The 16,537-nt window shown below is 38.5% G+C and overlaps 1 protein-coding gene across 5 annotated transcripts in view; it reads right to left on the bottom strand.

The window, feature by feature from the left end:
* NVL (nuclear VCP like) overlaps positions 1 to 16,537 on the bottom strand; it is a 185,241-nt gene that overhangs the window by 115,276 nt on the left and 53,428 nt on the right. For all 5 annotated transcript variants that reach the window (XR_005214811.1, XM_037823031.1, XM_037823045.1 and 2 more), the window contains one exon: positions 15,713 to 15,857. Coding sequence is in view for 4 of the 5 variants with exons in the window: in XM_037823031.1 (XP_037678959.1) it covers positions 15,713 to 15,857 (145 nt within the window). In the remaining variant the exon portion in view is untranslated. The remainder of the gene's footprint in view (positions 1 to 15,712; positions 15,858 to 16,537) is intronic.

The following is a 16,537-nucleotide window of genomic DNA, read 5'->3' as shown; positions in this document are numbered from 1 at the left end:
AAAAGAGATAAAGAATATAAAGAAGACACTGGGTGACCACAAGAAAGAATTTGTAAAGCTTGAAAAAACAAATGGCAGAACTTATGGGAATGAAAGGCACAACAGAAGAGATGAAAAACACAATGGTGACATACAATAGCAGACTTGGAGAGGCAGAAGAAAGGAGGATCAGTTAGCTGGAGGACAGGACATCTGAAATCCTGCACACAAAGGAACAGATAGGGAAAAGAATGGAAAAATATGAGCAGGGTGTCAGGGAACTGAAGGACAACCTGAAGCACACAAATATATGTGTTATAGGTGTCCCAGAAGGAAAAGAGAAGGGAAAAACAGCAGAAGGAATAACAGAGGAAATAATCAATGAAAATTTCCCAACTCTTATGAAAGACCTAAAAAAAAAAATTACAGGTCGAAGCACAGCATACTCCAAACAGAAATGATCCAAATAGACCTACTCCAAGACACTTACTAATCACTTTTTCAACTGTCAAAGACAAAGAGAGAATTCTGAAAGCAGCAAGAGAAAAGTAATCCATCACATACAAGGGAAGCTCGATAAAACTAATTGTGGATCTCTCAGCAGAAACCATAGGGGAGAAAAGGCAGTGGTATGACATATTCAAGATACTAAAAGAGAAAAACTGCCAACCAAGAATCCTACATCCGGCAAAACTTTCCTTCAAAAATGAGGAGAATTTAAAATATTTACAGACAAACAGACACTGAGAGAGTTTGTGAACAGAGGACGCCCCCCTATAGGAAATACTAAAGGGAGGGCTACAGACAGACAGGAAAAGCCAAGAGAGAGAGGGCTGGAGAAGAGTGTAGAAATGAAGACATCAGGAAATAAAAAGACAGTAGAGAGTGGACATTTGATATGGAAGGTGTATAGAATGTTCTAAAGGATTGTGTAGACCCAGAAATGGATAGCACAATATTGTGTGACAGTAACACAATATTGTAAGTACACTGAAGAAAGATGACTGTGAATATAGTTGAAAGAGGAAGGTTACAGGTCAGTATGACACCAGAAATAAAGAAAGAAGATAAAGGCTAGGACTGTATAACTTAGTGAAACAGAGTGGTCAATGTGTGTGATTAAATGTACAAATATAAGAATGTTTTTGCTTTTGCTTTGTTTGAATTTTTTTTTTTTTAATTTTTTGATAAAGTAAAAAAAAAAAGTTATTGCATTTAAAAAAACTTAGCTTCAATGTAATTATTTTAGGTTATCTGGTTTTTCTTATGCCTTTGATTATGGTTTGTTAATTTTCTTGGGGAATGGGAGGAACATGTTGGAAGCAATGTAGTTATTTTAGATTATTTTTCTTATTCCATTGTTCAGTTATGGTTTGTTAATTTTCTTGGGGTATGGTAGGAACATGTTGGAAGCAAAGTAGTTACTTCAGGTTATTTCTTTTTCTTAATCCTTTGCTTTGTTTTGTTTGAAATGTATTTTTATTTGTTTAATTTTTCGATAAATAAAGTAAAAAAAGAAGAATGTTTTTGCATGATGGAACAGCAAGAAGCAATGAAGTTATGAGGTATGCAACGAAGTGAGTGGACCATGAGGACAGTACGCTGAGTGAAATAAACCAGAAATGAAAAGACAAACATTATAATGCCTCACTAACATAGACAAATAACAATGTGTTAACTCTGAGAATTAAATCTGGGAGCACTGGCTATAAGGGGAAGGCTTATATCAAGGTTCCTGGATTGTAAGTTCTTACAACAGTCACATTTATTCATGAATTGTAACAGTTATTTCTAAATATTGAGATTCTGAGCTTTGTGTGTGTGATGTGGTCAGTCCCTGGAGCTTCGGTTTTCTGTGGGACTCAGAACCAGAGTTCGGCAGCTGTGAGTGTCGCACTGCCCTAGGAACCAACTGCTAAAGAGGCTGAAAAGGAGATTAGACTTCGACTGGAGATATAAACGAAATGGACTTGGTTGAGATTGGGGTAGATCTGACTAAAGGGTACAGGATGATACTAACCGTGTTTTAAAACTTTGACTTCTGTGTGGGACCAAAGGAAGAGATGGTTATATAGTGCAAAATCTGTATTTTCTGTAACACACTATATAAGTTAACTTGTATGGCCAGTTTATTCAAATGCCCTAAGTATATGGAACCCTGACTAGGGAGAGCGACTTTGTTAGTTGGTACAGGTTAGCATGAAGCACCACTACAACCCAGAGTAATTTGGGCAGAGAATAAAAAGTATTTACAAAGCCCCCTTGAGGGAATGTGAAAAAATGTGGAAACATCAAATCCCCAACTGGGGATTTCCTGATAATTCTCGCAAGCATTGGGGACCACCAGCTTAGTAGGCCGAGCCCTCGGTCTCAGGGCTTGCCCTTACAAACCTTGATACTGCAAAGGAAACTCTAATCCTACTCATAATTGTGCCTAGGAGTCACCCCCAGAGGGTCTCTTTTGTTGCTCAGATGTGGTCTCTCTCTCTCTCTCTTTCAGCCATCTGCAAATAAACTCACTACCCTCCCACCTACATGGGACATGACTCCCAGGGGTATAAATCTCCCTGGCAATGTGGAACGTGACTCTGGGATTGAGCCTGTAGCCTGCATCATGTGATTGAGAAAGCTTTTTGGACCAAAAGGGGGAGGAGAATTGAAACAAAATAAAGTTTCAATGGCTAAGAGATTTCAAATGGAGTCAAGAGGTCATTGTGCAGATAACTCTTATGAGTTATCTAGATATTCATTTTTAGTTCTTAGTTTATTAGAATGGTTAGAAGGAAATATCTGAAGTTGCTGAATTGCAATCCAGTATCCTTTATTCTTGAAGGCGATCGTATAACTGCATAGCTTACATAGTGTTACCGTGTGAGTGCGAAAACCTTATGTCTCACACTCTCTTTACCCAGTGTATGGGCAAATGAGTAGGAAAAATAGGGACAAAAAGTAAATGAATAATATGGAGGAGGGGGATATGGGCCATTTTGAGTGTTCTTTTTACTTTTATTTTTATTCTTATTTTTATTTTTTGGAGTAATGAAAATGTTCAAAAATTGACTGTGGTGATGAATGCACAAGTATATGAGGATATTGTGAACAACTGCTTTACACTTTGGATGACTGTACGGTATGTGAACATATTTCAATTTAAAAATGTAAATGAGACGGGGAAGAGGGTATGGGGTGCTTTGAGTGTTCACTTTTACTTTTATTTCTATTCTTATTTTCATTTTCATTTTTTGGAGTGATAAAAATGTTCAAAAATTGATTGTGGTGTTGAGTAGATAACTATATTATAAAAGGGTGACCAACTGTTGTATAATTTGGATGACTCTACGGTATGCGACTATATTTCATTAAAATTACATTTAAAAAGAGAGAGAGAGAAAATAGGGAAGGAAGCACACACACAGAGGAGGAGGCAATGTGAAGTCAGAGGCAGAGATGGGAGTGATGTGCCTATAAGCCAATGAATGTCAAGGATTACCGGCAGGCAGCAGCAGCCAGGAGAGAGGCATGGAATGGATGGATACTCCATCAGAGGCTACAGAAGTAACCAACCCTGCTGACAACTTGATGTTGGACTTCTGGCCTCCAGAAATGTGAGAAAATAAATTTCTGCTGTTTGAAAAAAAAAAGAAAAAAATTCAACATCCTTTCTTGATGAAAACCTTTCGAAGGATAAGAATAGAGAGGAACTTTCTCAATACAATAAAGGCAATATATGAAAAACCCACAGCTAACATCATACTCAATGGGGAAAGACTAAACGCTTTCCCTCTAAGATCAGGATCAAGACGGATGCCCACTGCCACCACTGTTATTCAACACTGTGCCAGAAGTTCTAGCTAGAGCAGTTAGGCAAGAAAAAGAAATAAAAGGCATCCAAATTGGAAAGGAAGAAGTAAAACTTTCACTGTTTGCAGATGACATGATCCTATATGCAGAAAATCCAGAAAAATCTACAGCAAAGCTACTAGAACTAATCAATGAATACAGCAAAGAGGCAGACTACAAGATCAACATGTAAACATCAGTAGTGTTCCTATACACAAGTAATGTGAAACAGAAGGAAATCAAGAAAAAAAAATTCCACTTAAAATAGCAACCAAAAGAATCAAGTATTTAGGAATAAACTTAACCAAGGCCACAAAAGACTTATAAGGGAAAACTACAAGAAATTGCTAAAAGAAATCAAAGAGGACCTTAAAAAAATGAAAGAACAGACCGTGTTCATGGATTGGAAGACTAAATGTAGTTAAGAAGTGAATTCTACCTAAACTATTTTATAGATTCAGTGCAATACTATGCTGGTTTGTATATATTATGTCCCCCAGAAAAAAAGCTGTATTTTTTAATGCAATCTTGTGGGGATAGCTGTATTAATGTGAATTAACTTGGAACCTATTGGGTCAGTATTTCCATGGAGGTATGGCAATGACCATTCAGCATGGACCTTGATTAGTTTACTAAAGCCTTATATAAGCTCAGACATAAGAAGCTCATTGCTGTAGCTGAGACAGAGATTTTGAAGATGGCACTGGAAGCTGATTCAGACATTCTGGAGAACACCATTTTGAAACACAACCTGGGAGCAAGCAGACGCCAGCCACGTGCCTTCCAAGCCAACAGAGGTTTTCCGTATGCCATTGGCCATCCTCCAGTGAAGGTACCCGACTGTCGATGCTTTACCCTGGACATCAACTGTAACGGTGTAACCAAATAAACCCCCTTTTATAAAAGCCAATCCATTTCTGGTGTTTTGCATTCCAGCAGCATTAGCAAACCGCAAAAAATACCAATTAAAATCCCAACAACTTTATTTGCAGAAACAGAAAAACCAATAACCAAATTTATTTGGAAGGGCAAGGTGCCCAGAAAAGCCAAAAACGTCTTGAGAAAGAGGAACAAAGTGGGAGGTCTCACACCACCTGACTTTGAAACACAGTAGAAAGCTACAGTGGTTAAAACAGCATGGTATTGGCATAAGGATAGATATACTAATCAATGGAATTGAATCGAGAGTTCAGAAATAGACCCTTGCATATACGGAAAATTGATCTTCGATAAGGCACTCAAGCCAAAGCAACTGGGATAGACCAGCCTCTTCAAAAAATGGTGTTTGGAGTACTGGATATCCATATCCAAAAGAATGAAAGAGGACTCCTATCTCACACCTTATACAAAAATTAACTCAAAATGGACTAAAGACCTAAACATTTAGTGCTAAATCATAATACTCTTAGAAGAAAATGTAGGGCAATATCTTAAAAACTTCTGGTGATAGGAGGTAGTTTTCTAGCTCTTACACCCAAAGCAGGAGCAACCAAAGAAGAAATAGATAAATGGGAATCTCCTCAAAACTAAACACTTTTCTACATCAAAAGACTGTCAGAAAAGTAAAAAGGCAACCTTCTGAATAGGAGACAATATTTGGAAACCACATATCAGATAAGGGTTTAATATCTCAAATATATAAAGGGATTCAACAACTCAACAACAGAAATACAGACAACCCAATTAAAAAATGGGCAAAAGACATGAAGAAACACTTTTCTGAAAAGGAAATACAAATCACTCAAAAACATATGAAAAAATGCTCAACTTCACTGGCCATTAGGGAAATGCAAATCAAAACCACAATGAGATATCATCTCACACCTACCAGAATGGCCATTATCCAAAAAAAAAACAGAAAATTACAACTGCTGGAGAGGATATGGAGAAAGAGGCACACTTATTCACTGTTGGTGGGAATGTAGATTGGTGCAACCACTCTGGAAGGCATTGTGGTGGTGCCTCAGGAAACTAAGTATAGAATTGGCATATGATCCAGCAATTCCATTACTAGGTATATACTCAGAGGAACTGAAAGCTGAGACACGAACAGACATTTGTAAACCGACGTTTACAGAGGCATTATTCACGATTGTCAAGAGATGGGAACAGCCCATACGTCCAGCAACAGACTAGCGGATAAACAGAAAGTAGTATACACACATGATGGAATATTATGCAACTGTGAGACAGAACAAAGTCATGGAACATATAATAAGGTGGATAAACCTTGAGGACTTATGTTGAGCAAAGCTAGCCAAAAACAAAAGGACAAATATTGTACGGTCTCACTGATATGAACTAACATTAACGAGCAAAGTTTGAGAGTTAAAAGCTGATAACACAGGCTATCAGGAGATAGAAAGAGTGCAGAGATTGGGCATTCAATGCTGAAGGATCAACAGGATTGATCGTATAGATCCAGAAATGGATAGCATAATATTGTGTAATGGTAGCCCCATACTGTAAGTACACTGAACAAAGATGTCTGTGAGATAAGCTGAAAGAGGAGGGCTAGGGGCATGTATGACACCAGAAATAAAGACAGACGATAAAGACTGTGACTGTATAACTCAATGAACACTAAAGTGGTAAATGATGGTGACTAAATGTACAAATAAAAAAATGTTTTTACATGTGGGAGAACAGATAAATGTCAACCATGCAAAGTGTTGAAAAAGGGATGGCACTGGGGAAAAAAAAATAATCAAAGCAAACTGGAGTCTATGGGTAACAGTAACATTGTAATGTGCTTCCATTAAATGTAACGAAGACAATATATGAAAGCTAAATGTGTATGAGAGGGGGATATAAGGGAGGGATGTAGGATTCTTGGTAGTGGTGGTGTTGTCTGACCTTATTATTATATTGTATGGTATGGTATTTTTGTTTTATTATCTTTTTTATTACTCTTTAACAAAAATTTTTTTTCATAGTAATGAGTATGTTCAAGTGCTGATTGTAGTGATGAATGCACAGCTGTATGATGATACTGAGAACAAATGATTGTATGATTGTACGGTATGTGAATATCTCTCTATAGATTTTAGGAAAAAATATAAATAGGGATAAAAGTGCTGGAGAAAACATGGAGAGAGGGATGTACCTATTAACTGTTGGTGGGAAAGCAGAATGGAGTAACCTATTTTGAGGACAGTGGGGTGGTTCCACAAGAAGCTAAGTATGTGGTACCATAAGGTCCCACAACCTCATTAAGGAGTATATACTTGGAAGATCTGAGAGTACATACTTGGAAGACATGAATGGACATTTGCACACAGGTGTTTATGGAGGCAGTATTCATGATTTGCAATGGATGGAGGTGGCCTAAGGGTGCATCGACTGATTAACAGAAAGGTGAACTGTGATGTACACATACAATAGAGAAGGTATGAAGCTGTGAGACACACGAGGTGAACGGATCTGGTGGACAGTATTTTGAGTGAAGTACACCAGAAACGAAAAGACAAAGTTTATAATTCCTCACCAATGTGGACTAACAACAATGTGTAAACACTGAGAATTAAATCTTAGAGCACAGCTTATCAGGGGAATGCTTATTGTAATGGTCCCTAGATTCTAAATTCTTACAGCAGTCCATCTATTCAGAGAATAAAAATGTATTTGCAGGGTCCCCCTAAGAAGTTGGGGGAAAATGCGGTAATGTTGGATGTCCCCTCCTGGGTTGTTGCTGATCTTCTCACAAACATTGAGGACTGACCAGGGCCTTGATCTTGGGGCTTGCCATTATGAGGCTTGTTACTGCAAAGGAATGGCTAAGTCTACTTGTAACTGTGCCTAAGAGTCTCCCCCCGAGAACCTCTGTTGCTCAGATGTGGCCCCCTCTCTCTAGCTAAGCCAACTTGGCAGATGAACTCACTGCCTTCCCACCTACGTGGGACCTGACTCCCAGGGGTGTAAATCTCCCTGGCAAAGCAGGATATGACTTCCAGGGATGAGCCTGGACCCAGCATCATGGGATTGAGAAAATCTTCTTGACCAAAAGGGGGATGTGAAGTGAAACAGGTCCCACGTAGGTGGGAGGGCAGTGAGTTCACCTCCCGAGTTGGGTTAGCTAGAGAGAGAGGGCCACATCTGAGCAACAAAGAGGTAACCATGGGGAGACTGTTAGGCACAACCACAAGCAGGTTTAGTCTCTCCTTTGCAGTAATGAGCTCCATAAGGGCAAGCGCCAAGATAGAGGTTTCGGTATACCAAACCCCTAGTCCTCAATGTCTGTGAGAACACTGGCAACAATCCAAGTAAGGAAGTCCAACACTTCCGCATTCCCGCCCCCCCACCCCGGTCCTCAGGGGGGCCCTGAATATACATATTTTTATTCTCTGCCCAAATTACTTTGGGATGTGTCTAGCAATAAACTCTTTCTCTTTTTGAAACCCCCGTGTCTTAGGAATTGGTCATTTGAGCGCATTGGGCAAAAGAATCCACCACCTTGTTCCGGTAACAGTATTCATTCTAAGACCAGAATCTACAGACAAACTCTGAATTCCCATTCCTCCCATTGGCTCCTTTCCATCAATAATTAAACATGTACACATTTCTCCTACCCTAAAAAAAGAAATACTCTGACACCCTACCACCCACCTCATGGTGCTACCAGGTTACTTCTTCTCTTTCACCACCAAACTTCTCTTAAATGAATCTTGAATGTTTGCTACTTTCATTTCTTCACTTTCCATTAATTATTCAACAATTTCAACCTGATTTCACCCCATCATTCTACACAAACAGCTTTTTGTTAAAGTCGCTAGAGACCTCTAGGTTGTTAAATTCAGAGAAACAATTTTTCCGCCCCACCTTGCTTGACCTCTCATTAGCATGACCAACAGTTAATCTGATGTCTTATACCTCATTCTGGAAACACCCACTTACCTTGGTTTCCATTACACAACATTCTCTTGATTTTCCTAATAAAACCTCTGGCTGCTGCTTCTATATCCCCAGCCTGTCCCAGAATCTCTGACATCTGCGTTCCATACTCTCTCTGGACAATATCATCTAACTTTCATAACTTCAATTACCAACAATGCATTGTTGGCTCCCAAATCTTTATGTCCTTAGAGCTCCAGACTCATTTGTTCAATTGTTCTTTACATTTCCACTTGGACATTTCTAATTCAACTGACTTTATCTTCTCCACCCATCCCAAAGCCCCTTCTAAAACCTGCTTCTTCTCCAGTGTTCCCTATTTCATCAGTAGAAGCCAATGCACAGATGCTTAAGTCAAAAACTTGGGAATATTTTCCTCCTGTTCACAGCCTACACTTTCCACATACATATCCTATCAATCAACATTACCTATTAATTCTACTTCCAAAACATCGCCAAATTACTCCAGTTGTCTCTATATCCATTCTCACCTTGTTAAGCCCACCTACCATCTCCTGTCCCCTGGATATTGCATCAGCCTCCTCCCTGGGCTACCAGAATCCATTCTTGTACTCCTGTAGTCCATTCGTCACACTGCAGTTAGTGATCTTTACAAAACAACATCTGTTTCCATCACTGTACTGCCTATACCTTTAATTGCTTCTTACTATTCATAGAATAAAGACCCAAATCCTTACCAAAGCATATGTGGACTGGCGGCTTCTGTACACCTCTGGAGCCTTTCTACTTCCTACCTCCCATCACTCTCTGAACTCCAGCCATATTGTTCATCTTCAACTTACCTAGACACACTAAGCTCTCAATCACCTCAGGACCTTTACGAATTCTATTCTCTTCTTGAAGCCTCTCACCATCATGTGATCACTGCTACGCATTCTTCAAGTCTGTTCCCTCAAGAAGCCTTTCAGAATCCGCAGACAATGTTAGCTTCGCCTGTTTATCCTCCCAAAGAGCCTGTCTTTGCCTTTTTGTACTCACTGAACCTCTGATTATAAAAAGCAGGGTCTGGGGGATCCAAGATGGCGGCATAGAGAGGAGTGGAAGCTAAGAAGTCCCCCTGGAACAACTAAAAAAAAAACCAGAAACAACTAGTAAATAATTTGGAATAACTGCAGGGGGACAAATGTGACTGTCCACTCATCATACACTAACCTGAATTGGGAGGATTGCCTGAGATCACAGCATAAAATCTGTAAGTAAGAACTGCGGCTCCAAATCGGGAGACCCCTCCCCCACAGCCCAAGCTACAAAGCCTCATGGTGCCAGAGAGAAGTTTTCTCCCAGCAAGCAAATATAGCTCAGCTGAGCTCCAACTGGGGTTTTAATTAGCGAGTGTGAACTGCTTACTACGAGGTACGAATCCCCAACAAGTAGACAGAGGCTCTGGGTGACGACTGACCTTGGAGAGCCGGAGGGTTGCCTCGGACTAGCTCTGTTCCTTTTTTGACTCATTGGAGAAAGCCTCAGCCATTTTCAGTTCCCAGTTCTGTGACCCAGACAGGGGTGTGGCACAGGCAGAGAGACCACTGAAATGCTAATGACCTCCCCGTAAGGCATCTATCTTCTCTAAGAGGAAAGGGGTGGGGCCCAGCTCTACTACCTGCCTTTCATTCAGTACATACACCAGTCAAGAATTATAGGCTAATCTTTGCATCAGGCAGAGAGCGCCCCTGCATGTCCCGGCGGCCCGGGGCTTCCCTTGAGGGGCGACGCGCACTAGTGATGTAGCACAGCCTTCCCTCAGCAGAGGTCCTGGAAGATCAAAGCTGAGAAGCGGGGCCCGCTCGGAAAACCCAGGGACGCTACGTCAATGCTGGTGGTTTGTGGGTCAGCGACAGAGAAAATCTGGGGCAAAACTGAAATGAAGGCTTAGACTCTTGCAACAGCCTTGAATCTCTGGGAACACCTGGGAGGTCTGAATACTAAAGCTGCCCTGCCTGCCTAACCAACCAGACACACGCCCCACATTCAGGGCAGACAGCTCCAACAAACCCAAACTGAGTTTACCAACTGAACCCGACAGAAATCATTTTCCCACACACAACAGAGACAGAGTTGGGGAGAACTGACTTGAGGGGTATAGGTGACTCACAGATGCCATCTGCTGGTTAGTTGGAGAAAGTGTACGCCACCAACTTGTATTTCTGAAAAATCACATTGGTATTTTTTTTTTACAATTTGAAAGAACCCTACCAAGCAAAGCAAATGCCAAGAGGCCAAAAACAACAGAAAATCTTAATGCATATGATAAAACCAGACAATATGGAGAACCCAAACCCAAACACCAAAATCAAAATATCAGAAGAGACACAGTACTTGGCACAATTAATCAAACAATTACAATCGAGGAATGAAAACATGGCACAGGATATAAAAGACACGAATAAGACCATGGAGCAGGATAAAAGGGACATAAAGAAGATCCTAGAAGAGCATAAAGAAGAAATTGCAAGAGTAAATAAAAAAATAGAAGATTTTATGGAAATAAAAGAAATTGTTGGCCAAATCAAAAAGACTCTGGATACTCATAATACAAAATTAGAGGAAGGTGAACAATGACTCAGTGTCCTAGAGGTCCACAGAACAGAAAATGAAAGAACAAAAGAAAGAATGGAGAAAAAAACCGAAAAGGATCTCAGGGATATGACAGATAAAATAAAACATCCAAATTTAAGACTCATTGGTGTCCCAGAAGGGGAAGAGAAGGGTAAAGGTCTAGAAAGAGTATTCAAAGAAATTGTTGGCGAAAAGTTTCCAAACCTTCTACACAATATAAATACACAAAGCACAAATGCTCAGTGAACTCCAAATAGAATAAATCCAAATAAACTCACTCCAAGACATATTCTGATCAGACTCTCAAATACTGAAGAGAAGGAGCAAGTTCTGAAAGCAGCAAGAGAAAAGCAATTCACCACATACAAAGGAAACAACATAAGACTAAGTTGTGACTACTCAGCGGCCACCATGGAGGCAAAAAGGCAGTGGAATGACATATTTAAAACTCTGAGAAAAATTTCCAACCAAGAATACTTTATCCAGAAAAAGTCTCCTTCAAATTTGAGGGAGAGCTTAAATTTTTCACAGACAAACAAATGCTGAGAGAGTTTGCCAATAAAAGACCTGCCCTACTTCAGATACTAAAGGGAGCCCTACTGACAGAGAAACAAAGAAAGGAGAAAGAGATATAGAGAATTTTAACAGACATATATAGTATCTTACATCCCAAATCACCAGGACACTCATTTTTCTCTAGTGATCACGGATCTTTCTCCAGAAGAGACCATAAGCTGGGACATAAAACAAGTCTCAATAAATTAAAAAAAAAAAAAAATTGAATATACTCAAAGCACATTCTCCAACCACAATGGAATACAAATAGAAGTCAATAATTTTTTATTGTAACTCCACTATTTACTTCCTACATGATATAAAATACATAAACTCTAATGACAAATCAGTGGTTTTAAACTCAATGTAAAATATGTAATTTTTGACAAGAACTATATAAAGGTGGGGGAATGGAGGAGTATAGGAACATAGCTTATGTGTCCTATTGAAATTAAGTTGGTATCAAATAAAAACAAGATTGTTATGGATTTAAGAGTTTAATTTTAAGCCCCACAGTAAACACAAAGAAATTATCAGAGACTATGACCACAGAGATGAAAAGTAGAGTATGGGTTAAGAGAAATGGGGGAAGGGGCAATGGGGAGTTAAGAAATGAGTGTAGGGTTGCTGTTTGAGGTGAAGGGAAATTTCTAGTAATGGATGGTGGAAAGGTGATAGCATTACAACATTCTAATTCTAAATGTGATTAATCCCACTAATGGAATGCTAGGGAGGGGGTGGAATGGGAATATTTAGGCTGTATATGTTCCCACAATTGAGGAAAAAAAAAAAAAAAAGACAGTCTAAATAGATGACAATTGAATCCCAAGGATGACCCTGGATGGGATCTGAGGATGGAGGACAGGAGGCTCAAAGGGATACAGTTGAGACATAAGGAAAAGGAAATATAGAATGTAAGCTTTGTATCATTGTTGAATCTCTTGTACTTCTTAGCTGCGCTTAATGGGATTGCATAAAAGAATGTTCTTGTTCATGGGAACTGTATATGTGAATTACAGTGTTTGTTCAAGGATGTGGGCAGCTAGCTCTCATATGTTCAGAAGACAGAGCAATAGATGATGGATGATAGATAGGGAGCGAGGGAGGGAGGGAAAGAAATAGTGGTGTGACAACATGTTAAAGTTAGTGGATCGGGGTATTGGGGGGTGTCAGGGAATGCTGGAGTTCTGTGTATGGGGTTTGTATTGTTTTTGCAACTGTTCCTATAACTTTGAATTTATTTCAAAATAAAATGTAAAAAAAAAAAAAAAAAAAAGCAGGGCCTGAAGTGCCTTGTACTGTGCCTTCTTGGTATACAACAGCTGCTTAAATAAATATTTCCTGAATTAATGAATGACTTTCTGAGTACTATTGATACAAAAATAAGTATCAATGTACACTATTGATTCTATTTATATAATTTCCCCATTTTAGAATTAACTCTAACCTTTGCATGCAGTAATATAATTATTTTGTTTCCACACAGAGAGTTAGGAAAAAGTGTAAGAAAACTGCATTCTGCTTTTGTCAAAGACAATCAGAAATGCTCTTCCTTTAAAATAATCTTATTCATAACTATATTCAAGAGCCATCTTCTTTCTGGCTTTGACCCTGCTTCCCTTAAACAAAATTTAATTCTCCTCTTTAGTTTCAGACAACATTCTTACCTTAGCCATCCACGACTTGGACCATCCCAGCCCACAGAGAACACCAATTTGAACGCCTATAGAACTTATACTCTGAATCGAAAAACAGTTCAAACAAACTGATGCTTGGCAGTCATAAAGGACTGTGTGTGCCAAAAATATCCAGTTACATTATTTATTAATTACAAAGAAAAAAAATTTACCTTTGTAGTAGAGAACTCTGATAAATTTTTTAACTAATGGAGCTAACTTAACATCACAATGACATAAATTCACACCATTAACTTCTTGAAATGATGTTCTAAAGACACTATGTAGGGTTCTTGCCCAAAAAATGTTTAAACTGAAATTAATCATGAGGAAATAATCAGACAAATTTCAATTGTGTGTTCAACAAAAACCCCTGCCTGGGCACTTCAAAATGTGAATGTCATGAAAGCACTCCCTCCACCAAAAAGGTAGATTAAAGAAGATTAAAGGAACATATCAACTAAATAGTAGGTGTGAACCTTGACTGGATCCTGGGTAAAACAAAAACCAAATTCAAACAAACAAGAAACAGCTATAAAGGACATTTTAAGGATGGATGGGAAAATCAGATACTGACTACACACTATTGTGTCAGTGTTATAAGTGTTAGATAGGAAAAGTATTTAGGGCTAAAGTGTTAGTATGTCTTCAATTAAAAAAAATGATTTGGCAACACACACAGACACACACACATACACAAACAAATATATTAATGTTTTTAGAGAGTTAGTAGAAGCAAACATGGCAAAATGTTAACAAGTGGTGAATTTAGCTGAAGGAAATACAAATATTTATTGTAATATACTTTTAACTTTTCTGCAGGTTTGAAATTTTTTGAAATAGAAATATAAAGGAAAAAATAATAACAGTAAGGAACAAAAATTATGGCTCTCAAAGTCTTTCAGGCCCTTGTTGGTGATGGACTATCAAACAGATGGCCAAAGGATTTTATCAAGTAGGGATGACGGACTCTAGGGTTTATGTCTCTACCATTAAGTTTGACATTTAATAAAAAATGGCTTGATTCGTTATTACATGTATAACAGGTACAGGCCTTACTTCTCTCTTACTGTAATTCAAGCACCTTGAAAACAGGGACTAATCATTCTTTATATTCCTCACATTACTCACCACAGTGGTATATGTACATATAATATATGCTCAATTTGTTTGCTGAATAAATATGAGCAATTTAAACACTAAATAATATTATTTTACTGTGGGTATAAACAAGGTAGCAAATAAACCTGGATGGCTGAGTACCTATGTTTAAAGATTATATATGCGGAAATGCAATCGGCATGCGTGTAGATGATGATGAAAACAATAGCTGAAGAAGAAACTGCCAAATAATCAAAAGAGAAAGCCACATCAAGTGCTGGAGAAAAGGAAGAATGGCATATGTTCCCTCCTCTTTCTCCTACCCACAGTGTTTTCTGATCACTTTTCTTTCCTGTATTCATGAAGTCTCCTGTTCTCTATCTCTTTCTCCCCTTACCAATTATTACCTGGTTATTTCTTTTAACTGTATACCACTTTTCTTAAAAGCTCCTTATGATTTTAGTGTCATTACTTTAAGCTAAAAGCCATTATAAATATAGTATTTCATAACATTTAAAAAAAAAATTCTACTCCACTACCTGAGCAGTGCCTCCTGCGATATTTTTGGTTATACAAGTGTTGCCTGAGGTTTCTTTACTCTATAGATATTCAACTTCAATTACGAGGAAAGGCAGATCCTGCAGCTAACACAGACAGCTTTCAAAACTCTGGCTGCCATTTCATTATTTGCCATGGGATCTGAGGTCTTGGGCAGGTAAATAGCAATAGGTTATAATATGGTTCTCATATTTAACCTACATGCGGACTAGTTAGTACTGCTCTATTCCATAGCTCTAGACACTATCCCAAAGCTGGTCAGTCAACTGAAAAATACAGCCATTGTTAACAAGACTAGATAAATGGCTCTGGATACATAAGTCTATTATCACTACTGAAAAAAACAACCTAAACAACTGACCTATTTAAACTGCTTTCTTAAGCATTAATTTAACGTGGGTTTTTTTCTTTCCAAATCAATTTCAGTGGATCAAAAAGAAAGACAGAGAGACAAGAATACATGGTATTTCTCACTCCTTAAATCATTTAGTTCAGATGACTTAGTGACATAAAAAATTTATTCTATAAGAATATACCTTTCCCTTGATGCTTCATCTGGGATACCTAAGCATATTTCTCGGTCAAACCTTCCTGCACGTCTCAAAGCAGGGTCTAATGAGTCTGGTCGGTTAGTAGCTCCAATGACTAGGACCCGAGCTGTTGCAGCCAAGTTATTCAGATCTAGGTAAGAACCAGAAACAAAATGAGTGGTGAGCAAGGCACTTTGGCAATAAGGACAATAATGTCTACATGAATCATTTAAATGGCTAGAGAAGAAGTATTACACATCTTGAGATCATGTCCGTGTGCAAATGTGTGCACACGAAATGTCTGATACACAAAGGTGTGGGGGGATAAAATACAACCTTTATTCTCAAGCAGTTCACAACCCATTGAGAGACATTAAGTGTGTAATTAAGAAAACAGGGTAGAAGGCAAATTTTGTGTAATAATAGATATAAACAAAGCACTACAGTAATACCCTGGAAGATATGAATTCTGACCAAGAAACCAAGAAAGGCTTCATGAAGGAGGTAACATTTCAGAGAAGTGTTGAAGGGTGAATAGATTTTAATTAGTGGATAAAGAGGTTATTGAAATTCTATTTGGAAGAAATAGTATGAGTGAAAGCACAGAGCTATGAACAAGCACAGCACATTTAGGCTAGGTGAGCAGTCCAACAACATGGAACGTGGCAAAGATGTAGCAGTTATGGCTCAATGTAGGTTAACAGTATTAATTTGGGATGGGGGATACAAAACAGTCTTCAGCTGCTCTAGCTTTCCCTAGCAGTAGACTTTTAATCATGAACAGAATATAGAGCCTAGAGTTTATGTAATATTTCTCTCAACAGAACCAGG

Source organism: Choloepus didactylus, chromosome 2 (assembly GCF_015220235.1).
Source record: "Choloepus didactylus isolate mChoDid1 chromosome 2, mChoDid1.pri, whole genome shotgun sequence".
NCBI lineage: Eukaryota > Metazoa > Chordata > Mammalia > Pilosa > Megalonychidae > Choloepus > Choloepus didactylus.
The sequence above is the reverse complement of the archived record's forward strand: the minus strand, read 5'-3'. Positions and strand labels throughout refer to the sequence as shown.